Genomic DNA, 25,656 nt, shown 5'->3' with positions numbered 1-25,656 from the left:
AGGACTCAGTTGGTTAGGCCACTGAATCTTGGTTTTGGCTCAGGTCATGTTCTCAAGGTCATGTGGTCGAGCCCCATGTCAGAAGGGAGTCCGCTTGGGATTCTCTCCCTCTGCCACTCCCACTATTCGTGTACTCTCTCTAAATAAACCTTTTTTAAAAATTTTATTTATTTATTTGACAGAGAGATCACAAGCAGGCAGAGAGGCAGGCAGAGAGAGAGAAGGAAGCAGGCTCCCCACTGAGCGGAGAGACTGATGTGGGGCTCGATCCCAGGACCCTGAGATCATGACCTGAGCCAAAGGCAGAGGCTTTAACCCACTGAGCCACCCAGGCGCCCCTCTAAATAAACTTTTAAAAACAAAACAATGTATACTTTTTCATTGAACTAGGCTATAGACCACATAAATTTAGTATCTTAAACTGTTTAACTTTTGCTACACTCATGGGGTCTCAGTGTTTAACAGGGCATGGTTCTGGCATCATCAGTATGTCAGCTTTGCAACTTACTTGCTTAGAGTCACAGGAAATATTTGCTTCCTTAGAGATTGATTGTCTGCAAATCCCTGTGGGAAAGAGTTACAGGGCATTACAAAGGTGTGTTACTTTGTTAATGGAGAGTATGGCACAGGTTATTGCCTATGAAGTCATTAAGGGTTTTCTGTGCTGTGACAGCTGTGTTTACCTATCACAGATCAATGAACTTTTCCCATGTTTCCTTCCCTCTCCTTTATTTCAGATCAGCCTTGAGTAGAATTCAACAAAAGATGCTACAACGGCTTTATCTCTGGAAACTGTTAGCTTCAGGGACTGTCCTCACAGCGTTCTTCACAATCTGCTTCGGCCAATATGACGACGGTAAGTCTGCTTGTAGTCTGCTTGGAGTGTTGGCTGCGGTTTCTGGTATTAGATGCAGAATGAATCATAACACCACAGTGAATAATGCTCATTTGTAGTTCATTTTTAAAGGTTAGTGGCTGTGTGTAAAATTTACTTTAATTAAAATAATCCTACAAAAGTGGCCTCTGGATGCACCTTGTTTCTTAATAAGGATTATGGTTTGATAGAAAATCCAGAGCAAGGCCTCCCTTTGAACACTTACTCATTATCACGAAGCAAAGGTGTGATTGCTATGGGGAAAAACAACAACAACATTAAATACTATTTACTAACCCTTGCATAGACAGAAGCAATGGTTCAGATAAAGTTTAAGAATACAAAATACACCAAAATTTCCTATAAGATAAGGTCTCTGAAAAGGTCAAAAGTAAACATGTTAGGTGATTTTACTGTTAGCACTTTTAACTGGGTATTATGTTATTTCATCTAGCACCATTTTATTTGGAAAGAAAAAAAATGGTAAAAGATTTGACATTAGAGTTTGTAAGATATTTACTAACAGTAATTCAGGCACTTTAGAAAGAAATGTTAGTCATCAGGCTCCTAATGGACCATTTAACACATTCTGTCTGCAGGGTCCTGAATGTGCATATCCTAGATACTTGAATATTAGAGGGATTTTTCTTTGAATACCATGTAATAAGAGTTAGGATATACATAATACTTTAGGTTCAATAGAAGGAAGAAAGGGACAAATGTGTCCACTGTGTAGAAAATTGAGTTTTATTTTTCCTTTGCATTGTTTTTACCCTACCTTTGTTCAGCATTTGGGGTTCCCAGCCAGAGGCAAGCAGACCCTCTTACCCCTGTTACCCTGTTAGCTGGTTGCACTTACTGGCAGCAAAGAATGGGATCAATATTAGTTGTTATGCTTTGCTTGGCTAAATTGAATGATCTGAAGATAGATGAATCGATTTGTTTTTATAACAAACAATATTCAAATTGCACCCATATTAAGACATTCTTACTCCTTGGAAGTAGTAGTTTCTTTCTATTTTCTATTTTTCATAATTAGAAAAATACAACTCTTTGGAGACTTGCAGAATAATTAGCAACAGCAACTTATTTTCATATAGTCAATAGCCTAATTCCTTGAAAAGTGTTGCTAATTAGCACATTGTTTGCTTTAAGTGTGTCTGAGCTCAGTGCTCATATTGTTGCCATTTCTGGTGACCGCAAATCTACATTCTAAATAAAATGTTTAAGTGTCATAATAAATAAATAAGGTAACTGCTACTTTTTTTTAAAGATTTTATTTATTTGTCAGAGAGAGGAGTGAAAGTGAGCACAAGCAGACAGGGTGGTAGGCAGAGGCAGAGGAAGAAGCGGGCTCCCTTCCAAGCAAGGAGCCCCATGTAGGACTCGATCCCAGGATGCTGGGATCATGACCCGAGCTGAAGGCAGCCGCCCAACCAACTGAGCCACCCAGGCGTCCCAGTAACTGCTACTTTGAAGCAAAATTAAAAATCAATGAAACTTAGAACAGCATGACTTTCTCTTAAAAGGATGTATTTTAAATTTGCCCCAGGGAGGGAGGTTGGTGGCTCAGTGGGTTAAACATTCTGCCTTCTGCTCTGGTCATGATCTCACAGTCCTGGGATGGAGCCTTGTGTCAAGCTCCCTGCTTAGGGGAAGTCTACTTCTCCCTCTGCCTCCCTTCGCCACCTCTGCTTATACTGTCTCTCTCTCTCCTCCCCCCCCCCTTGCCTCTCAGATAAATAAAATCTTTTAAAAAAAGGAAGAAAAAATAATTTTGCCTCAGGAATAGATGACAAATCTGTATTGATCGTTTTCTGTGTCATAAGGCATTCTATTTTTATTCATATTTAGTGTTCACACTGAATGGGGAAAATTTCACTGTCACTGCTCACATTAGAAAGGCACAGGCCCGGTACTTTTCAGCTATGTAATTTAGGTTATCAGAGGAAATGACTCCTGGTTTAACTTGGAATGCTGTAGATTGGTTTCCTTAATAAGCTCATTTGCTCTTGCTAAGTGTGTTCACATAGACTCCAAAATAAGATCAGGTAACTGCTGGCCACCATATCATTTACTTTCTGAAGCGACGTGCAGCCTCACACCCGCCACCTTCCTGCCTGCAGGAGGCCTGCCCCTGGGGGACTGAAGTCGGGATGGCCCCCTGCAGCCCTTGTGAGACCCCTGCTCAGCCTCCTTCCACTCCCATGGACTTACTCAGTTTTCAGGAAGACAAAGAGATTGGAGCCCTTAAAGAAGCATGAATTCTGTATGCTGTCTTATAGAAGTCTCTTTCCTTTATGTGCTTTCTCTCATCTCTTCCATCCTTGCTTCCTCCCATGTACCCCATGCCAGTGTCTCAGTCTTTTCGTTAGGTGCCCCACCCCCTAGGTCTTTCCTTCTCTCTGACTTCCCCCCAATCAGGGACGCTGTGGCATCACTGTTATTCAGTTGTTTAGTGATGTGTGACTGAAAATTGTTCTTATACTTGGTATTTTTTTAAAAAAGATTTTATTTATTTATTTGACAGTCAGAGATCACAAGTAGACAGAGAGGCAGGCAGGGGGTAGGGAGAACAGGCTCCCCAACAAGCAGAGAGCCCAATGTGGGGCTCGATCCCAGGATTCTGGGATCATGACCGCAGCAGCTTTAACCCACTGAACCACCCAAGCGCCCTGCTATTTTTTTTTTAAACTATAGAAAATTGGGAGCCCACACAATGAAGGAGTAAATCAGAACTCAGAAATAAAATCACACTAAATTGGAATATGCAGTAAGAATTTCTTGAAGCAAGGTGTTTTTAACTCAAATACTTGGGGATGCAGGTATAGAAGATTAGATGGAAGGATGATAACGGTGACATCCTAAACATGATTGAAACCTGTGAGGAAAGCGAAAAATGAAAAGAATACTTTGCCCTAGTTAAAATGCTGGTTGGATTGGCCTGTTATGGTAGTTGGCAACTGGTCGAATAAAGGGTGAAGAGTTTTGAATAGAGAGAAATAAAGAAGAAAAAATTTAAACTACCATAAGGCTATTAGGATAACAGTCTATTAGGATAAAAGACTAGGTTTTTCTTATATGAAATAATAGGATTCTTCTGGACTTTTAATGAAAAACAGTTTCCTCTGCTTTTTTTTTTTTTTTTTCCTTTTAGGCATACGAGAGTTATCCTGAAATAAAATATTCTGGTATTAGCCAAATGTGTAGAACTGCTTCTAAGGGAAATATATTATATAATTATTATTAAATACTTTATAACACATTTTTTTCACTTGAAAACTTTGGCTAAGTTTTGAGTCTTTTCATATTTTTCACTCACATTGCTGGGAGAAGTTTCTAGATTCAGTAATAAAATTTGCAGACAGCCTGTTCCATAGTGGACACTTCATTTGTTTGATGACTATATCTAAGCAAACATTAATAGTGTCAGTGAGATTGATTGTCTTATATTAAATTTTAAAAGTAAGAATTTAGCTAACTGATAGAAAATAAAAGAACATAATACATTTTCAGTTAATGGCCTCATTCTACCCATAGATAGCATTGGAATTGATATTCTCGCTTGTGGTTTCACACATTATGAGCACTGACAAGTTTATTTGAATGGGAACGTATGCCCTGATCCCACATTGATTGTGTGGAGTCTGGGGCGGGGAAGGGAGGAAACAGGGCCATCTGCTAAAGTGTGTTGTGGGATGGGGGGAAAATACCTCTAAAAGATGTCTCTTATTCTAACGTGCTAGTCACAGGGAGGTAAATAAGTGAAGTTGTATACAGGGTCTCTTATAATTGATTCTGTGTTGATTTTGAGTTCATGAATGAATCCTGAAAGAGAGAGAGAGAAAGAATGAGAAAATGATATATGGGTAATGGGTATGTTTCATTTTATGTTGTATGATTTCCTCTGTATTTTCAAATTGTCCATATTAAATCTATAATAAGAGGAAAAATCTCTGTTAATGTGTGTATTAGAAAGAGACATGACATCTGTATATTTGGGGTAAATACCCAGGTTTGCAATGGCAGGGTCATAGGGAAGTTCTATTTTTAATTTTTCGAGGAATCTCCACACTGTTCTCCAAAGAGGCTGCACCAACTTGCATTCCCACCAACAGTGGAAGAGGGTTCCCCTTTCTCCACATCCCCTCCAACACATGTTGTTTCCTGTCTTGTTAATTTTGGCCATTCTAACTGGTGTAAGGTGATATCTCAATGCGGTTTTAATTTGAATCTCCCTGAGGGCTAGTGATGACGTGGTCTTCTTCTTGACAACATTATCTTTCCATGGACATAATATCATGCAACCGTTTCTCCTAGTTTCTTTCAGTTATAATCAAATTAAGCTAAATATGATTACTGAAGATTATAAGTAGTTTTCAGTGAGCTATGTTGTCTGTGAAACATCTTCATCCCTCAATTTAAATTTGATTTCTTAAGGCAGCATTCATAGAAAGTGAGCAAATACATGTGTGCACACAGACATATCTACCTGCATAATACACATTTTAATACACATTTTAGACAAAGAACCATAGCATGCATTCTTCTTAAGTTTTTCATTTCGTATGTTATAAACACCTTTTTGTCTGTAATCTATTCCATCTGACAGTATTTGTTTTTGTTCTGAGTCAAAAGATTGGCTGTGTCCTCTCTTTAGATTATACCCACACCTGCATTTCTTGTCTCCTCTTTTCTGACTATGAGTCATCACATGGGTCCTTGTTAAGCACTCCCACCGCCCCCAGGACTTTGTTTTAGAGTAAAGGTTTGAAAAACATACACCTTTATACATAGTTTGTTTCAGCAACAATTGTCTACTAAGCACGTTCAGATATAAACTCTTAAGCTCTGACCTTGTGCCGAGAACGATTAATTACTTCTATGACTTTTGTATACTCTAGTAATTGGCTCACTTAAAGTCCATCTGTATACTCTGGAGAGCCAGAGAGCTAAATAACTGGGGGGAGGGGGAGCTCTGATAAAGAGAAGACCAATTTTTGTACTTAGAAGATTCTCTTTCTACTCACCTGTGCCCACCTGTGCGCATGCGCTTTCTCTTTCTAATACACACGTTATTTCCAAGATAACCTGGAATTGCTAAGTACTAATACTTCAGATGCCCCATTTGTCCTGTGAAGAGAGGGAAAAGAAGGGGAAGGTCTAATTCAGTGTCCTAGCACTGCAGATTAAAATAACGTTAACTGGTAAGGTGGATACTTCCTGCAGGGTTCTAATACCTGAAAACTGGAACCTATTGAAAAATAAAGTACTAATATCCTAATTGCATGAAATGCATGAAAGGCAGAACTCATTTCAAGTAACCTTAATAGACAATGAGACTGAGCAAAAATGTCACCGCAACCCTGCGTGGTTTCAAGTCGTCAGTGACACATACAGCTCATGGTACAGTGGTTTTTCTTAGTTGGGTCTTTTCCTGTCAAATCTCTCCTGTTACCACCATTTCTCCACCAATTCCCTTAAGCTCTACAATTTGCTTTTTCTCACAACCCTACTAAAACTGTGCTCTCTAAAGCCTCCACCAGCCACTTTCTTGGACAAATCCTATAATCTACCATTTTAGCAAGCAGCCCTATTGATCCACCTTCCTTGCAACTTTGTTTTTCTTGGAGGTTCTTTGTACTGACTTTTTCTGATTGTCTACATATCAGCCTCCTTCTTCTTCCTGGTGAACATTCTACCTCTTCCTTTTTTGTGGTTTTGAAAGTGTCCCACTCTTATTTATATTTCTGTAAGGAGCTATATTTTTAATGAATTAGTTTTGATATTTTTTGACAGTGTGGTAATTTTCTACCCTACTTCTTTTGCACTGAGTATTCCTCTCCCTTCACTCCCTCTGCATGTACGGCCACATTGCCTTGGTCCACATGTTCTGATTCACTTATTTAGTTAACATTTTATTGTATATCAACTCTAGAAAAGACAGTAAGGCAGTCTCAGGGTGCCTGGAGGGCTCTGTCAGTTAAGTGTCTGCCTTCTGGTCAGGTCATGACCTCAGGGTCTTCCCCTCAGGGGGAGTCAGCTTGTCCCTCTCCCTCTGCCCCCCTCAAATAAATAAATAAAATCTTTTAAAAATCAAGGCAGTATCTTCATCCAAGTATAATAATGACAGTGATAGTCAATGTGCAATGTGATCTGTGTATTAATAGAATTAAGTGCAGTGTCTGGGTTTTGGGAGAATACTAGTGGAAAATTTGCTGAAGAATTCAGGGTAGACATAGTAAGAAACTATTCACAGGACAGATTTTGAGTTTCCAAGTTAAGGAACTTGAGGACTATATAATTTGAGAAAGCAGTATGGTGCACTGACATGGCATTCTGGGTTTTCAGACGTGTACAGGTCTCTTGGCGCAACACCAGGGATTGTGCGTACTGTATCATGATTTTATGCAGGAGGCATTAGGTATTAATGTATCTGAAGGTAACAAAACAGCATGTGTTTATTTGTGATCGCTATCTGTCCTGGGCTCATCTGTGCACTCGTCCCATTCATGGAACTCCAGCTGACCACATCCCCAGTCTGTTTTTGTTTTGCGTGTGTGTATGTGTGTGTGTGTGAGAGAGAGAGATAGATAGACAGACAGATGAACAGAGACAGACAGAGAAAGGGAGAGATACCCCTAGAAGCTATTTCTCAATGTTTGTAGTGCTCAGTTTTTGCAACTGACTGTATTAATACCGTGACTTCTCAGACACTGTTCTGTTCCTATGTATTTGCATACACCCCATCCCTGCATATTCAACAAGTTCTTTGAAATCAGAAAGCATATCGACATTTATGTTATGTATAAACCATTATCTCTTAACAATAACCACCAACATTTATTTAGCATTTACTAACCAAGTTTCCAGGTACATTGCATTCCTTAGTTTAACTTTCAGGAGAACTCCAGGAGGTCCTGGAGATGATATGAACAACAACCATATGAAGCACTTCTCTTCTATTCCTCCCTACCCAGGTCAGGAGGTTCTAGTGGCATGAAGAGGTGAACTTGCTTCCTGGTGTGGTATAACTAGGAGGGGAAAAAGGTCAAACCCGACCTTTTCCTTAGCTCCGTGTGCAGTCACTAGCCTCTGGGCTATTTTATCATGACATCAGAATCTAATATTCCCTTCCAGATTTTACTCAGATTCTGTTTATTCCTTGATACTAACTTATTCATTATTCTTTGATGTTGTTACTAATGACACTCAAGCAAAATTAAACATGGAAGGGTTGGTCAAAGGGTATAGACTTCCGGGTACAGAGGAGCAAGTTCTGTGGATCTAATATCCAGTATGATGGTAACCGTTACTAACACTGCATGTGTGTTTGAAATTCACTGAGACAGTAGATATTGACTGGTCTCACCATGGCAAAACAGAGAAACACATGCATCAATCCACAAATACACAGCCAAGTAAATACATAAATAAGATAGCTGTGCAGGTTGATGGCTTGTGTTATTTGGGTTGATTATGGCCATCATTTTGCAATGGGTGAATATCCAGACACCATACCATGCTCCTTACACAGGTGAAATTTTTGTCAATTATACTGCAATCAAGTTGAAAAAATAATACCTCTCTCCCCTCTTTATATTCCAACACATCATCTAACGTTTGTTTTATGTTGAGATTATAAATTGCTGAAGACAGAAACTGTCTCCTTTACTTTTGTCAGCCCTTGACAGAATGACCCAATTAGAGGTTATTGAAATAAGTAAACCCTGAAATTAGAGAAAATATTAGAGAGATGAAATGTCTCTTTCAACAACATAGGGCAGGTTGATGCAGTTCAAGAAGAGCAGCTAGGGTTCAAACAGCAGTTCAGAAACATACTTAATGAGCGTTTGATTTCTCTGGCGTTGCTCAACATTGATGCGGGGACAAAAACAATCCATAGACACCCGTGCTAGGGAGATGCTGCCTACAGCCAGGATTTTTGGTTTGTTTATTTCTATTTTGTGGGGTTTTTGCATCCTGTTGGAAAATCTATTTAGGCAAGCTCTATGTGTATATATGTGTGATTTTTGAGAGATTCAGCTGTCATTGACACCATCATAGCGTGTCACTGAGCCAAGTCCATGGAAAACTCAAACTGAACCTATCCTTCTCTCCGGTGTGCTTCCCGCCTTTCTTTTCTCTAGTTCGCAGTCGCCCTTCCGGGCGTGTGTTCACAATGTTGGTGGATCCCCCAGTGGCGCTGATTCCTGGATCAGCAGCCTAGCTCATGCTACTCATCTTTTCTGCTCATGTAAGACCTTCTACTGTCCCTCAGGGCCACTCAATTAGACTGTTCAGTGATGACCATCCTGCTACTCTGAGTTTATTAAGTGTCTCTGTTGAACACATGGAATACTGATGAGCTCTCTTCAGACTGAGCCTGAGACAGGGTGCAGACAAGGCCGTGCCAACTCCACACTGCAGGGGGCTAGATCCAGCCCTGGGCCATGGCGGCTCTGCTGGGTACACAGGATGTACTTGGGATGGTATCCCCGCAGGGAAAAGAAAACAGCATTTTAAAAAAATATTAATAATGCATTGTGTATATTATATTTATCCATCCATTTGTCTATTCAGGTAGAGAAAGCATATGCAACTTCTATTATGTGCACATCAGATTTCTGTTAATCACAACTGAGTGATTTCTGAGTGCCAGATGCATACATACTACACACTCGAGTTACACGGCTTGTATATATATAATACACAGGATGTGTGTGTGTGTGTGTGTGTGTGTGTTTAAATAGGTTGCCAGTGCTATAGAAAAATGCAATCTTTGCAAAGAGGCAGATTTCTAGAAGAGCAAGAAGAAAAAAGGAATATTCGGCAAAGTATATATTCTCTTATCCAACTTATTTAAACTGCACAAGAATCCCATGAGATAAATTCTATTATTATTCCTATCTTACAGATGAGGAAATTGAAGCTCTATGGATAGCAAACTGTCCTGGTTCAGGTCATTGGTCTCCTACATATAAGGGCCATGCTCCTACTTCAGGCAGCATGGCTCAAACTGGCACAGCCTGAACTACTATGTTTTGAAAGCTTAGGACAGAGTGCTACAGGACTCAAGAAAGTTAGATAATATAGACCCTGACCCATGGAACCTTAGAGAATCATGCCAGTATGATCAACCCCTATTCATTTATTCAATATATATGTATTAACATCCCTGATGTGCCAGTTTCTTGCTAAGTTCTGGAGATGCAAACATCAATAAGGTACATTTTTTGGACCTCATGAGTGCTACAGCCTAGTTCATACAGAACATCAATACAAGGAACAAACAGATTACAAGTATAAGTCAATATACTGTAGGTTGTGAAGGGCAGGATGTCATTCTTCAAAGTGTGTCGAAGTCTGCGAAAGTCCTAGAGAGATTTTTAGAGTGAGATAGTTTTGAGTTACTTTGAAAATGAGTGACAGGCTGCAATAGATTCAAACCTGAGACACGATGCATTGTATGTGCAGTCCGAGAGAAGGGGAATGTGGGAGGATTAACATAGGATACTCCTTGGTGGTGTGCGGAGATGGAAGGAGTGGCTAAAGCATGGGCTTGGGAGTCAGACAGACCTTCTCCAACTTCTGACACAATCAATGCAGGCATTTTGATGAGTGATGTAACCTCCCTCAGACTCAGACCTCCATCTCTTAAACAAGGGTCATGGTAGCCTAACTGGACTGCTGGTGGAATTAACTGACATGATGCCTGTGAATGGTTCATGAGGCTTCCTAGCATATAGGCAGTGATTAATACATGCACTTTGGTATAGTATAATATTTCCATTTTCCAATTAAGGTAGACTTCAGGTTTCCTCATAATTATTCAGTATTTATTTGGGTTCTATTTGCCTGAAAACATTAATGCACACACACAATCACCTGCAACATATTAAATGGACCACACCCTTCATAGAAAGATCATACACCTTCACTATACTTGTTTCAGGGTCCTATACTTCTCTGCAGGGTTTCCTGCCCATGGAGCCCGTGGATTTTTTAGCTGTGCTTATTATGGCATCTGGGAGAAGAGAAACCCAGTAAGCATTTGGCTGTCTCTACCTTTTCCATAGTTTTCTCTTATTTCTCTACCACCTTCAACTCTGTCAGTTTTGAATAGTTCCTTTTTATGTAGAGGAACTTCCTTTAGTTCCTTCTACCTACTCGTTCTTTGCTTTTGTTTTTGTTTCAGTGTTCCAGGATTCATTGTTTATGTACTGACTGACCTTCTTCACTCCGGGGAGATGGTACTCATCGCTTTCTTCTTTGTGTTTTGTTTCCTACATTTCCCAACCTTCTCCTCCATCCTTATTTCTTCTCTTTCCTGTTTCTTTGTCTTCTGTCTCTCTCTCCCTCTCTCTCTCTCCTCCCTTTGCCCTCTCACTCACCTTCCCTCTCTCTCCTTCACTCACCCTTCTCCCCTCTCCTCTCCTAGGGCTTGCTCTAGTCTTGCTCCCTCCCTGCAGATAATTTACATTCCAGAAAGGACAACAAGCACTTTCTTGGCTGTAGTCACTTCATATTCCTAACAGTTTGGTCTACATTTAAAAGGTAATCGCCACTGGACTTCCAGTCTCATTTGTTGCAGAAAAGAAATAGGATAGCATCTTACAGAAAAAGAAAGAAAAAACTCCCAGAGTCCACACACTGCAATACCTCTAAGGTTTCCTTCTATTATCAAATGAGCGCCTTAGAAGAGATGCCCTCCGATTTCATTTCCAATGATAATGAAGTTTGAAAACATTTTCAATCGCATCTCTAAATTTGTAAGATTTAAATTCAAACGAGGACGTTTGCCAAATAGCATCTGTGAAATTATCAATTCCAAGGGAGTTCATTTAAATATGTAAAGTGAGATATGGTCTTAGAGGGGGAAAAAAAAAAAAACACAGGACTCTTTAGTGACCTGTGGGTGCTAGACCTGAGCCCACACAGGCAGTTGGTACTGGTCACTGAGAGCTCCCCAGCTCCCTCCCATCTGACAACGGAAGTCGCTTTTCTCAGCCAGGTTCACTGTGGCTTTGGGAGCAGATCTCCCAAAATGTGTGACGTTTGAAGGCAATCACAATGTATTTGTTTGTCTTATGATACTAAGTGCTTCATTCCATAACATACACCCCCTTACACACACATACACGCAAGCTAACTTATGTAATCAAATCATATGAAAATCAGCTTCTGTTTACTGAAAAGTCTTCAAAAGTTTTCCAAGGGCTGTGGTCACGCTGACATTAAAAGAGACATAATGCAAACAGCCTTGCAAAGAAACTCTTGAATTCTGGATTTTCTATAAGCCTGATCCCATCGCTAGAGATTACTGCAAAGAACAACTGGCCAGTGATGGCACTGCTGATAAGAATAACTAGAAACTGGGATGCCTGTGTGCCTCAGTGGGTGAAGTACCCAACTCCTGGTTTCGTGATCTTAGGGTCATGGGATCCAGGCTTCCCATCAGTCTCTGTGGGGAGTTGCTTAAAGAGTCCCTTCCTCTGCCTTTCCCAGCATGCTTTCTGCCTCTCAAATAAATTAATTCAAGAAAAACGAATAACTAGAAACTTATGAGAAAGCACTTCAAAAACAACAGGTTCAACCACATCCCCTCAAGACAGTGAGGTGTCAAATAAGGAAGTATCAGATAATGGCACTCCTTGTTGACCTGGCAGAATGCAGGGTGATATGAAATACTGAAATTTAAGATTGCTGACATGTTTTGGTACAGTAAATAAATAATGAATAGGTTTTTAAAAAATCAATGACTTAGAATATGAAAAGCATATTCAGTAGGGTTTGGAAACAACTGAATCTCAATCAGAATTTTATGCTTATGTGATCCCTACACCGCCTCTTCTTTCTTTACATTTTTTTTTTCTTAGTTCAAGTTTAGCAACAACAATGAAAGACCAAAAGTGATGCCCCACTATTGTACAGCTCAGTCAAACTGCCCCAGAGCACAGCTTAGGCCATTCTCTCCAGAGGAAGAAAATCTTGCCTTCTTAGCTCCTACAGGAAGGGCCTGTCCTGTCCCATACCATACCTGCACTGAGTCTAAAGTCTTGTGTTTTAACATGGATAGTAGTACAAAAGAGATTTTTCATGGCCGCTTAGGGCAGTTTGGCCGCTTAGGGCAGTTTGGCCCTAAAATGGCCCAGGGTTCACTTCTGCTTAGAGAAATATTCTTTGCTTTTTGGGACAGCAGGCTTAATGGTATCACTGCCAGGCTTCCAGCCAGCTGGGCACACTTCCCCATGCTTTTCAGGAAACTCAACTAGTCTTACTCTCAACCACAGAGTGACCAACAGGGAGGTCTTCACGGTGATCTGTGGAAGGATGCCTTCATCGTCAATGATAAAAATACATGGGATGTCTTCATCAGCCTTTAAAACTCCATAGTCCTGAAGGATGGTACACTTAGGGTGTGATATAAGGGAATGTTCATGGGCCCCTGTCCTCCTTGTTTCTTGGGTTTGTTGATCTCTACCAGGTGATGGAAACAAGAACCCACAGAAGTACCAATCACTTGACACTTGACTTTCTTAAATCTTTCTGCCCTGTCACTGGAAGCAATGGTCTCTATGGGGGCGCACAAAGATAAAGTCAAGAAGAAAAAAGAACACAGCATATTTTCCTTTGTAGTCAGAGAGGCTGATGTCTTTGAACGGGCCATCTAGCATAACAGCCTTGGCTTTGAAGTTGGGGAGAGGGTGCTCAATTTTGGCATTTCCTGAAGACATCTTTTTATTGGCAGATTTGAAACAGAACACACCAGAGACCAGTCAGGAAGAAGACCTCTACACCCATATTTTAAATGGAATTTTTTGGAACTATACAAAATTACAAAGATATATTGCTCTAACGGGGGAGGGGGGCGGGGAGTCTGTATAAATACGTACATACATATGTACATATGTACATAATTCACGATCGTCAGTGAAAGATGTAGAGGAGCAAATGAATTTCAAAATGAATTTCTCTCTCTTTCTCTGTCGAATAAATAAATGAAATCTTTAGAAGGAAAAGGAAAATAAAACAAAGCAGGGGGTGAGAGTAGAAGGGAAGGTGTGACAGCATGATCCCATTTGTTCTAAGACAGATCACTAGATCTAGTGGGAAGAATGAATTCCCATAACATCTGATAGAGAAAAATAACACTTAGACAAGATACACACCTGTGGCATAGTCCAAGTAGGAGATAGTGGTGGCTTAAACCATGAAAGGGTCAGATTAGCTAGAGAAGGAAACTATATATAGAGACTGATGGAGAGATTGGGAGAAAAAAAAAATATATATATATATATAATGTATACACACGCACACACACACACATGCATACATGATGTGTGATTTATTAAAAACCAGGAGGGAAGAGAGGAAAATACATATATACTATGTATATGTGTATATATATATATATATATATATATTCATATTATATATATAATATGTATATATGTATACATACACACATGCACAGATAATGTATGATTTATTAAAAACCAGGAGGGAGGAGAATAAAGGGAAACAAAGCTAAAGTAAGTAGTCCCAAGAGCAGGACCATTCACGGAGACAGAACCCCTAAAAAGTCCACAGTTAGAAGAGAGATCTTGAGTTTAGTTGCGAGCAAATTGAGTTTGAAAGAGAAATTAGTTGATTCAGAATGATGTTAAATTTTTGCAACAAAAATAGTAATCTTCAATGCTTTGCCATGATTTTTTAAAAAATCACCCATGTGGTAGAAAATTATCAATTTTTACAATTATTTTAATTTTGTGTTTTGTTGAAAAAAAAGTTTAACTTTGATGGCTCTCTGGATCCTCTACTCAATGTTGTATACAATTTAATGAATTGTTTTTCTCTATAGGAATGTCCAGTATACAACTGGCAAGGTAATAATTGGTATATTAAAATATATACTTGGTAAGATAACAATTCTATATTGGATATTCCTACAAAGAATAATCAACATAATTTTTCTCTCAAGAAAGAAAAAGACATTGGTATTTAATTTGTCAAAATAATCACTTGAAATCAAAATGATAAAGAAATAATTGAACATCTATCTACCATCCTAGAATGCAGAATTTTTCTCTAAAAATTTAGAGTTTTTAGGCCTTTTACTTTCCTTTTAGTATCATAAAATGAGCAAATTTAGATTCTGCTTACAGAAATACCTTTTAACTCTTAACCCATTGACCAAATAAGATTTTAAGAATCTAAGACCAAAGAATATGTGTATTCATCCTCATAGACTTATTCTCTGAAGTCATGTTTGTCTGAACTTCTATACATTGTGTTACAAACTATGGAAATCCAAAATAATTTTAAGTTTTGTGGAGACTGCATTATATATTATTTATAATTTATCAATTAATACATTATTTATTAATTCATAATAAATTTATTGATAATCTTAATGATTTATTAATGAATTTTATTGATAAATACATATGTGCAAGTTTTAAAAATTAAATATAAGAAAATTATCAAGTATAATTTTTCATATTTGTGTAATTCAGTAGGGAAATACCAAATATGACTATTAATTTTGAAAGATTAAAATACTCCGTAACAGTATTTGTTCTCCTCAAGGGATGCAAGGGATAAAGGACAGCAGGCCCTCTGTTGTAGGGACATAAGTATGCAAAACGGAAGCTGGGCACCATCCTAATCCCATTAGTCATTTCATTTTCCCCTTTTTCTCTATTGTTCCTGTTCGTGTGAATTTTTACTTGAGAACTTATTAAGTGCCCTTAATGAAGACAACCAAATATACTCTAGGTATATTAACACTGTGCAGAGATTCCTGGGACAGATTTCTTTCCCCACAGTCCAAATTTTGGTTTTGAAAGAAAAATCTAATTTACAAATCTGTCAAGTATGTAGACCATAGCCTCTTCTTCTGAACATACTCATTAGACTGTAATCAAATATAAGGGTCAAATACATAGTTTCTCCTTGAATTTGAGCCAGCCTAGGCTCATGAATGTATGTCTAAAACTTATGGTTGTAAGAAGCTGAAAAAAAATTCTGTGTGTATGTATGTATGTATGTGTGTGTGTGTGTGTGTGTGTGTGACAGAGACCCTGAATCCCTAGAGTCTAAGTAGCTCTATTGCATTATGAAAGTTATAAAATGTGACACAGAGGGAAGAATGAAGTAGTCCACCACCTGCAGCAAGAACCAGAATGACATCAAGATATTAAGCACCTCTGTGAATAAAATATAACTTTAAAAAATAAATTTGATTAAATTAACATATAGTGTATTATTAGTTTCAGAGGTAGAATTTACATCAGTTGCACCTAACACCCAGTGCTCATTCCATCACATGTCCTCCTTAATGTCCATCACCCAGTTATCCCCTTCCCTACCCACCTCCCCTCCAGCAACCCTATTTTATTTCCTAAAGTTAAGAGTCTTTTATAGTTTGCCTGCCTCTCTGTTTTTATCTTATTTTTCCCTTCCCCTATGTTCATCTGTTTTGTTCCTTAAGTTCCACATCTGAGTGAAATAATATGTATTTGTCTTTCTCTCACTGACTTATTTCACTTAGCATAATAACCTCTAGTTCCATCCAAGTCATTGCAAATGACCAGATTTCCTTCATTTTGATGACTGAGTAATATTCTATTATCTATGTATACCACATCTTTTTATCCATTCATTTGTTGATGGACATCTGGGCTCTTTCCATAGTTTAGCAGTTCAGCACTGCTGTTAGAAACATTGGGATGCATGTATTCCTTCAAATCACTATATTTGTATCCTTGGGGTAAATATCCAAAGTAGTAGTGCAATTGCCAGGTCATAGGGTAGATCTATTTTTAACTTTTTGAGGAATCTCCATACTGTTTTCCACAATGGTTGCACTAATTTGCATTCCCACCAGAAATATAAGAGGGTTCCCCTTTCTCCACATACTCACCAATATCTTTTCTTTCCTGAGCTTTTAATTTTAGCCATTCTGACAGATGAGAAGTGGTATCTCATTATGATTTTAATTTGTATTTTCCTGGCAATGACTGAGGTTGAACATTTTTTCATGTGTCTCTTGGCCATCTGGATGTCTTCTATGGAGAAATGTCTGTTCATGTGTTCTGCCCATTTCTTGTCTGGATTTTTTGTTTGTTTTTTGGGTGTTGAGTTTGATAAGTTCTTTATAGATTTTGTTATTAGCCCTTTATCTGATATGTCACTTGCAAATATCTTCTCCCATAAAATATCACTTTGATGCCTAAAGAGTTGCAAAATTGAAAACAGTGAGAAAGAGTCTCAGTAGGGACAACAGTGAGGCACGGTGCTTCCTGGCAAGCATAGGACTGAGGTGATCCCCTTAGGGACTTTGATAGCAGAGGATCAATAACTAAGACCACTTATATAAGACTATTTTGCCAAGAGGATATCCAGCATTGACAAGGCTAAGATTTGAGAAGACATAAGATGCATGATCTTGAAAAAAGTCACATCTCCTGTCTGGGAAACAGTTTAGTCACATCTCCTGTCTGGGAAACAGTTTCCTCATCTGTTACCCGAACAGATTAATTGAAAATAACTCTTTCATAGGAGATTTTTAAAATAAACTAGTTAGTCAAAGTGACCTACTGTTGATGTAGTAGGTCCTTGTCTGCTTCAGATGTTCAAAAAAATAAATGAATATAACCTATGTCAATGGTGCTGAGTAAAATGGGCTGACTATATCCTGAAACTTGATTGTTTCAATACCATAATTATTGAGTTCATGACACACACCAGATAATTTATTATCCTACTTGGGATAAAAAGGGTAAAACCTTCCCAAACATTCCACATCTGAATTTCTAGAATCTATGAGTATACTATGTTACATGGCAAAGGAAAATTTAGATTTCAGGAAAAATTAAGTTAGCTAATCTGCTGACTTTAAAATTAAAGGATTATGCAGGATGTACACAATGTAATCAATTGGGTTCTTAAAAGTGGAAAACTTAAACAGTTGAATTCTGCATGGGAGGGAAATGGGAGTGTGGAAGAAGTGAGAGGGATATGCTATGAGAAGAAATTATCTGGCTGTTACTACCTTTCAGGATGGAGGAAGGACCATGAGCCAGGAGAAGTAGACAGTATATAGAAGATAGGAAAGACAAGGAACTAAATTTTTCTATAGACCCTAGGAAGAGAACACAACCCTGCCCATACCTTGATTTTAAGCCAATGAGACTATCTCTTACAGAACTGTTGTTCTGAGCCACATAGCCTTGGTGACTGGTTACAATAGCCATAGAAAACTAACACTTCTCTTAAAGATTTTATAGCATCGTTAGGGGCACAGACCAGAAAACTCATAAATCTGTCACAGTGGCATTTACAGTGTATTATAGGAAAACAAGATCGGTGACTAAATCATTCTGGAGTTAGCTGTGTTCAGTTGTTTTTGTAAAGAACAGTTCTAAGTTGAGAACTGAATAAGAGTAGGATAAGCAGAGGCAGAGATACATGATAAGGAAAGAAACAGAGCTCAGATGGTGGAAATAGCATTTGCTATGATGGGAAGGTTTGAAGGACTTTCATACACTTGGAAAGATGGCAGCTTACAGAACTCCTGTTTACTTATATTTTAACATCATATGTCTCACTGTAGCCACAGTTTTCCTGTAAATTATTTTGAATGAAACAACCAAACACTTGGCCCTATTTCTTACTATAATAAATCTATAATGATTGCAGACTTGTGTTTCTTATTCATAAGTTATAAGATTAAAGGCTTTTAAAATATTATATTGTGTAGATGTGGGCCTCTTTATAGCTCTCTGTCATTCCTGGTATTAATTCTAAAAAGAAGAAAAATAATACTAGGTTTTTAACCTTGCACTCTAACTTAGATCATTTGTCAATTTTGCTCACCTTTCTTCTTTCTGTTCTGTACATTTCAGAGAGCCAACCTAAAGGCTTAAAGCATCCTACATTTTTAAGACATGCGACTTCTTGAATATATATTTGTTTAGGATAGCTTCGTCATTTGTCAACTTCATTCAAGCCGTGTATGAATTTCAGATCAGAGGGAACATGTGATATATCCCGATTAAATGCAATTTAGTTGTATAGTGCACAGAGACCTGAGATGTCTGTCCTCAGCAAGGTCTGCCTATAAGTATGGCCCTTGTGTAGCATCTGGAAGAGAGATTACCGCCTGGAGTGGAGTGGAGGAGGTAAGGCCCTAGAGAGGTGCAGGTGCATGGTATCAGTACTATTGTAGTTCCTGGATTGGGCAAGTTGGCAGTGGTCATTACATTATATAAATACATACTTTTTAAGAAGAGCCCTGTTTACTTGGTAATGATGATAGGGTATAATAAACTGGTTATTAAATCAGAGTATTAAATGGAATATTAATAAAGTGATTTATGATTAGTCTAATAAAGTACATTTCAAAAATAACTAAAATGTTAACAATGGAGGAAAAGGCTTTGGAAAGAGATTCACATTTTATTCTGAGTATTACTGGATTAATGACTTTACATTGATTAACTGGACTTTATCACTCTGAACTTCACCTTCAATAGCAACTGTTGATAAGGATTCTCTCAGAATGGTTTTTTGAGGGCAGTCAGCCATTAGACCTAGTACCAAATATTTCTGGTTCTCCATATGGGCACATTACAGGACTGCACTTCTGCGGGTGTTCTGTTTTTGTTTTCTTAAAATTATATCTAATCATGATATTTGTGATTAAAAGTGCAATTATGAAACTCAGTTCTGAAGGAAAAATTTAAGTGTCAGTGTGTAATTTGCCACATTTCCTTCTGTCTGCTGAGTTGTCACTCTTCGCTTCTGCCAGTCTGCTCTTCTGAGCAGCTCTGACAGCAGAACCATTTGGATATGGAGAATGAATAAGAATATATACTTTCTGTTGTTTTAAGCCTGTTTTATTTCTTTCTGTTTGTCACTACAGCATATCTTTGCTTATCCTAACTGATGAATTAAAAAAAAAATTAAACATATAATGTATTATTTGTTTGGAGGGTACAGATCTGTGAATCATCAGTCTTACACAATTCACAGCTCTCAGCATAGCATATGCCCTCCCCAATGTCCATCCCCAGCCACCTCATCCCTTCCCCACTGCCCTCCAGCAACCTTCACCTTGTTTCCTGAGATTAAGAGTCTCTTATGTCTCTTTTTTTTTTTTAATATTTTATTTATTTATTTGACAGATCACAAGTAGGCAGAGAGGCAGGCAGAGAGAGAAGGGGAAGCAGGCTCCCTGCTGAGCAGAGAGCCTGATGTGGGGCTCGATCCCAGGACCCTGAGATCATGACCTGAGCCAAAGGCAGAGGCTTAACCCACTGAACCACCCAGGTGCCCTTCAAGTCTCTGATGGTTTGTCTCCCTCTCTGGTTTCATCTTGTTTCATTTCCCATCCCCCTCTATAATCCTGTCTTGTTTCTTAAATTCCTCATATCAGTGAGATCATATGATAATTGTCTTTCTCTGATTGACTTAGTTCGCTTAGCATAATACCCTCTAGTTCCATCCATGTCATTGCAATGGCAAGATTTCATTTTTTTGATGGCTGCTTAGTATTTCATTATATATATAGGTCACATCTTCTTTATCCATTCATCTGTTGATGGCCTTCTAGGCACTTTCCATATTTTGGGGCTATTGTGGACATTGTTGCTATAAACATAAAATTTTTATTAAAGGAAAAAAATAATACAGCACACCCAGCATAATGTTTAATGTATTAAAAGTGATTAACAAATAATAGTAATTATATTATTCTATTTTCCACTTAAGTAATAGCTCTAGCAGAATACCACATAGAATGGGTAAAATTTGGTAAGCAAAATATTAAAGAATTTCTCCATACATGGAGAAGCATATACACCTAAATGATGGATCGGGAGCCATTAAATACAAATTCTGTAACCATTTTTTTTTCCTGGAGCTGTCTTTTTATTACTTGAATTGTTAAAGCAAATTTCAACTAAATAACTGTGTTTTACATGAATTTCTTTTTTTTTTTTACATGAATTTCTTAAATGTAACTTTTTCTACCTCATAGTCAGGAAAGCAAGTCCCAGAATGATTGATTCATTCATAAAATGAGATTATTTTATAAATTTTAAAAAGAAACTGAACAGTGTATTGTTTAGGCATACTTACACATTTAATTTTTTAGCAAGGGAAAAGCTAAACATAAGATTCTGGTGAATGATAATCCGGCCATAGGAGTTCAGTGGTGAGTTTATGACTGGAAATCTTTATCTTCCTAAAGAGACTACTTATACTTAGGAATCTCCTTTAAAAACAAACAAACAAAAAACCCAAACCAAAAGCCCTCCATGAAAAAATAAATAAAAGAAAGAAAGAAAGAAAGATAAAAAGATAGATTTAAAAAGCCCTCCATTTGGGGCTTGTTATCCAAAGTAGTAATGCTAGTTATTATACCGTATCTTTAAAGTGTAGAGTATAAGAAACTATAGTCTTATAAATTTAAAGAAGCCTACTGTGTGTCTTTTAAATTTCACTGAGCATCAAGTGTTTGTTTTAGCATATCTGTTCCTGAAGCAGTTGGAAGACAGCATGTACATACAGGCATCTTTCAAATTCACTGTCTTAATTACCAAAATTAAAAGAAAACACATAAATTTTCTTCTTAGTCTCTTCCTGTAGTTTATTTTCCTTCCCATTATTCTCATCCTTTTTAAAGAAAATTTACAGAGCCCTGAATCATAGACTAAGAACACAGCTGCCACTTAGATGAACAAATAAATAACTGAATTTTTCACATAAAAATGTGTAATTTTGGACAAAATGCAGTGAATCCAGGGGCTTATACTATCCTCAAGAACTAAATAAGTAAAATATTCTTCATTTCCCATCACTGTAACAAATCAAAACTGCTGTTGACTTTAACAAAAGAACAATTTTGAAATTTTAATCATTTTTACCTGTTTTTATTTGCTATACTGACAGGTCATAAAAAGAACATCCCTAAGGAGGAATGCCTGGGTGGCTCAGTTGGTTAAGTGTCTGACTCTTGATTTCAGCTCAGATTGTGGTCTTGGGGTTGTGAGATCAAGCCCTGCTTCAGGCTTCATGCTGGGCATAGAGTCTATTTGAGATTCTCTCTCTCCCTGTCTCTTTACCCTCCACCCTCCCCCCCAAAAAAAAGAACATTCTTAAGGATATAAAACAGTGTCAAGATCTCATAATTTTGCTTATAAGAAGTAACATTCCCTTGAAATGTAATATTGCTGTTGTTCTTAATAAGAATAATGCACATATATGATACAAGTATATAGTCATGAGGACCCCTCTGAGTCTCTGAGTTCAGTTTCTGTGGACAGAAAGAAACTGAAAGCATAGATGGTATTTGTGGAGGTGAGGAGTGGCTCAGAAGAGACAGAATCATGGTTGGTGTGTGGGCATCTTGGGACATCAGAAGATGCATGGACTCATGGGCAGTTCTGGCTGCCTTATTTATCAGTCCTTATGAAATCGCTCTGTCTACATTCTTTTTATGACTTAAATTCAGTTCTCATGTTCTACATGTTTGTTGTGGAGAGATCTCTACACAGTGAGTATATTCATCCAGTTAGAGACAATTGGTTTATAGGTACTCCTTATTTTCTGAAACTGTGGACATCACAGAGAGCACCATTTCCCTCAGAGGGTCAGTATTTTTGTGGACAGTTAGACTCTGTACTGGCCTGTCTCCTTGCTCTGCCTTTTGCTTATTGGTCCCCTTCTGATATGGTCAAGGCATTCTCCACTGAAAGTTGCTCTGAGTTCTCTCCAGTCCCCCTGCTGAATTCAGAGGTGCTCTACCCAGCACATCACCTTCCTTCTCTGCCCAACCTAGCCAGTGTGCTCAACAACCAACCTTCTTCCCTCTCTGATAACACTGTCCCCCTTTATAGAAAAAATTCACCAACTTCGGGATCATGCAAATCTCTTAGATGAATGATTAGCTCAACTTCTGAAAAGAATCACAATTTTAGAAGGAAAAGAGTTCAAGATCTGGCTAGAATGCAGTATTCTTTGCTTCTCACAAAATAATATGCCTACTAATCAGGGCGTCCAGGAGAAAAGTACTCAGTGGATGCCCCTCCACTTCTTATGTGGCTGTCTGGCCTTTGGGTTTATCCATGCTCCCTTCTTCAGGTTACTCCATTTAAACAAAATTGATATAACTCTTTCCACAGAAAGTTATCTCATTTCCTGGACCTTCTCCAGTCTTCGTACTCATCGTGGTGTTAAACCAAATGCAATTTGGAAGCAAAGCTCAGCCTTTATTTAATCTGGTGACCAGAGATTCTCATTGAGTTATAATTTCATTTGAGCAAGTGAGAATATACTTTCCTCTTCCTGCTTTCTTTTTTTTTTTTTTTATTCCTATAGTCGCCTAGTCGCCTATTCAGTGCCTATCCTAGTTGACCTATAATGTATACAGTTCTCTCAAAAAACTTTGAATATTTTTCCTTGAAACTTACAGTCCCAATCCTTTTGAGGCAGAATCTAGGTAGGTCTGATTTTATAATCTATAGCATATATATTTTTTTAATTTGGAAATTTCAGATAAGTGATTAATAACCCTATGTCTACTCTTTTGATCCAATCTTGGGGAAAGTACAAATTCTTATATTTTCCCTCAGAATGGAAGATTCAAGAACAAGGATGCCAGTATCCCTCATCCTCACACCACATTTCAAATACCTTCCCTTTAATGTAGGGTTGTTGCTTTATATCCTTCTCAATTACTTCTGTGAGGTTTTAAAAAATATTTAATTAAATGTAACACACAAATAGTAGCTAAAATTTTATTAGAAACCAAAAAATCTTAGGTCATCCTGATTAAGAAGATGGATTTTTAATGTGGTTCACATTTTAACTCATGAAGGCCAATGCAGGCAGATTAGTGTTTTAGAGAACAGATGCTTGATTTTAAGAACCCCAAATATGGCATTGTTAATCTCACTAGGAAAAAAGTTGGTTGACATTTCCCCTCACGAATGTTAAAATAATGACAGTGACTCACATCCATTTAGAGTATAAGTGGGGCAGAAAATAAAATTAATGATTTCATTTTTAACCTGCTTCTTTAGGGGATATAAGGAGTTACAAATAATCAGAGAAACACATCTATCTGTGTGTAAGAAGAAGATATATGGGAATCCTGAAAAGGAACTTACATGTTCCTGCTTTCTCCCCATCACTTTCATACGCAGGCTGTAAGACCTGCTTTCAGGGGTTGGTGTGGCTAGTGCTCATTTACCGAGATCAGAAATCATCATTTCCATTCATCCACATCTCATAAAAAATGCTGCGATAGAAGCCAGAAAACTAGTAATAATTGTATGACAGATACTAGCATACCACTAACAAAAATGAATATAATTTTATGCCCCTCATAGCTTGAATTTAATGGATGTGCTTTTGTAATTATTTTAGGGTATTAAAATTCAGCTGTACTGAATGTTGTTTAAATAACTATTAATGATATGATTTTTCTGTGATTGAATGCACATGTAAATAACTGATAAAATCATGTAGTGCATTATATCTTTAGTTGTTTTCCCAGAACGAGTAATATAGCATTTAGTCACTTTAGTGATAGTTTCAAATCCTTTAAGTCAAAATAAAGTATGGATTCTGACAGAAATTTGAAGAAATGTAATGAAAATTGATGGAATACAACCACTGAAAGGCTTTGTGATTTGATTGGATTAAATTTTTTAAAAAGATTTTTATTTTTTTACTTGACAAGAGAAAGAAAGAGATCACAAGTAGGCAGAGAGGCAGGCAGAGAGAGAGAGGGAAGAGCAGAGAGCCTGATGCAGGACTTGATCCCAGCACCCTGAGATCATGACCTGAGCTGAAGATAGAGGCTTAACCCACTGATCCACCCAGTCAGCCCTGGATAATTTTTTTTTTTTAAATGTAGGATTATTTCATCCTGTTTCTGACCATTTGATGTCCAAGAGGTACTCAATCTAATCTCTAAAATTGTAATAGTCACCATTTATACCACATTCTTTTATTTATTCACCTTCTTAATTGCTTAAGTCAGATTTGAAAAGCAATTGGATCTCCTCTTTTCATCACTTCTTCTGTATGTAGACCCTTTTACATATTAGTTCTGTTGACTCTACTTGTTATTTATTGCATCAGTTCCTTTCTACATGCGTTGTTATTTTAGTTGTCTAGTTTAGTTTAGTTTTATCCTATCCATGTCCTATCCATGTTGATGCAAATGGTGGGTATTCATTCTTTCTGATGGCTGAGGAATATTCCATTGTTTGTATGAACCACATCTTCTTTACCCATTCATCTGTTGAAGGGGATCTCAGTTCCTTCCACAGTTTGACTGTTGTGGAAAATGCTGCTATGGACATTGGGGTGCATGTGCCTCTTCTTTTCACTACATCTCTATCTTTGGGGTAAATACCTAATAGCATAATTCCTAGGTCATAGGTTAGCTCTATTTTTAACTTCTTGAGGAACCTCTATACTGTTTTCCAGAGTGGCTATACCAGTTTGCATTCCCACCAACAGTGTAAAAGGGTTCCCCTTTCTCCATATCCTCACCAACATTTCTTGTTTTATTTTGGCCTTGCTAGTTTATTAGTTAAGATTCCATGTTCTGACTTGCTTCCTCAAACTTACACTGTTTTCTCAGAATACTCTTTCTGAAAAATAAACACTAAAAAAGTAATTTAAAAATGGTTAAATCTGGGTGCCTGGGTGGTTCAGTGAGTTAAGCCTCTGCCTTCGGCTCAGGTCATGGTCTCAGG

The 25,656-nt window shown here is 37.8% G+C and overlaps 1 protein-coding gene and 1 pseudogene across 2 annotated transcripts in view; one reads left to right on the top strand and one right to left on the bottom strand.

Annotated features, from left to right (window-relative positions):
• PCDH15 (protocadherin related 15) overlaps positions 1-25,656 on the top strand; it is a 1,700,294-nt gene that overhangs the window by 942,494 nt on the left and 732,144 nt on the right. Inside the window, exon 5 of the mRNA XM_082719991.1 lies at positions 738-856. Coding sequence (XP_082576117.1) covers positions 738-856 — 119 coding nt within the window. The remainder of the gene's footprint in view (positions 1-737; positions 857-25,656) is intronic.
• LOC309860620 (peroxiredoxin-1 pseudogene) lies at positions 13,033-13,611 on the bottom strand (annotated as a pseudogene). The gene has a single exon. The product of its transcript is annotated as a peroxiredoxin-1 pseudogene (transcript).

The sequence above is a fragment of the Mustela nivalis genome (assembly GCF_964662115.1).
Source record: "Mustela nivalis genome assembly, chromosome: 2".
In the NCBI taxonomy this organism is placed as follows: Eukaryota; Metazoa; Chordata; class Mammalia; order Carnivora; family Mustelidae; genus Mustela; species Mustela nivalis.
The sequence above is the reverse complement of the archived record's forward strand: the minus strand, read 5'-3'. Positions and strand labels throughout refer to the sequence as shown.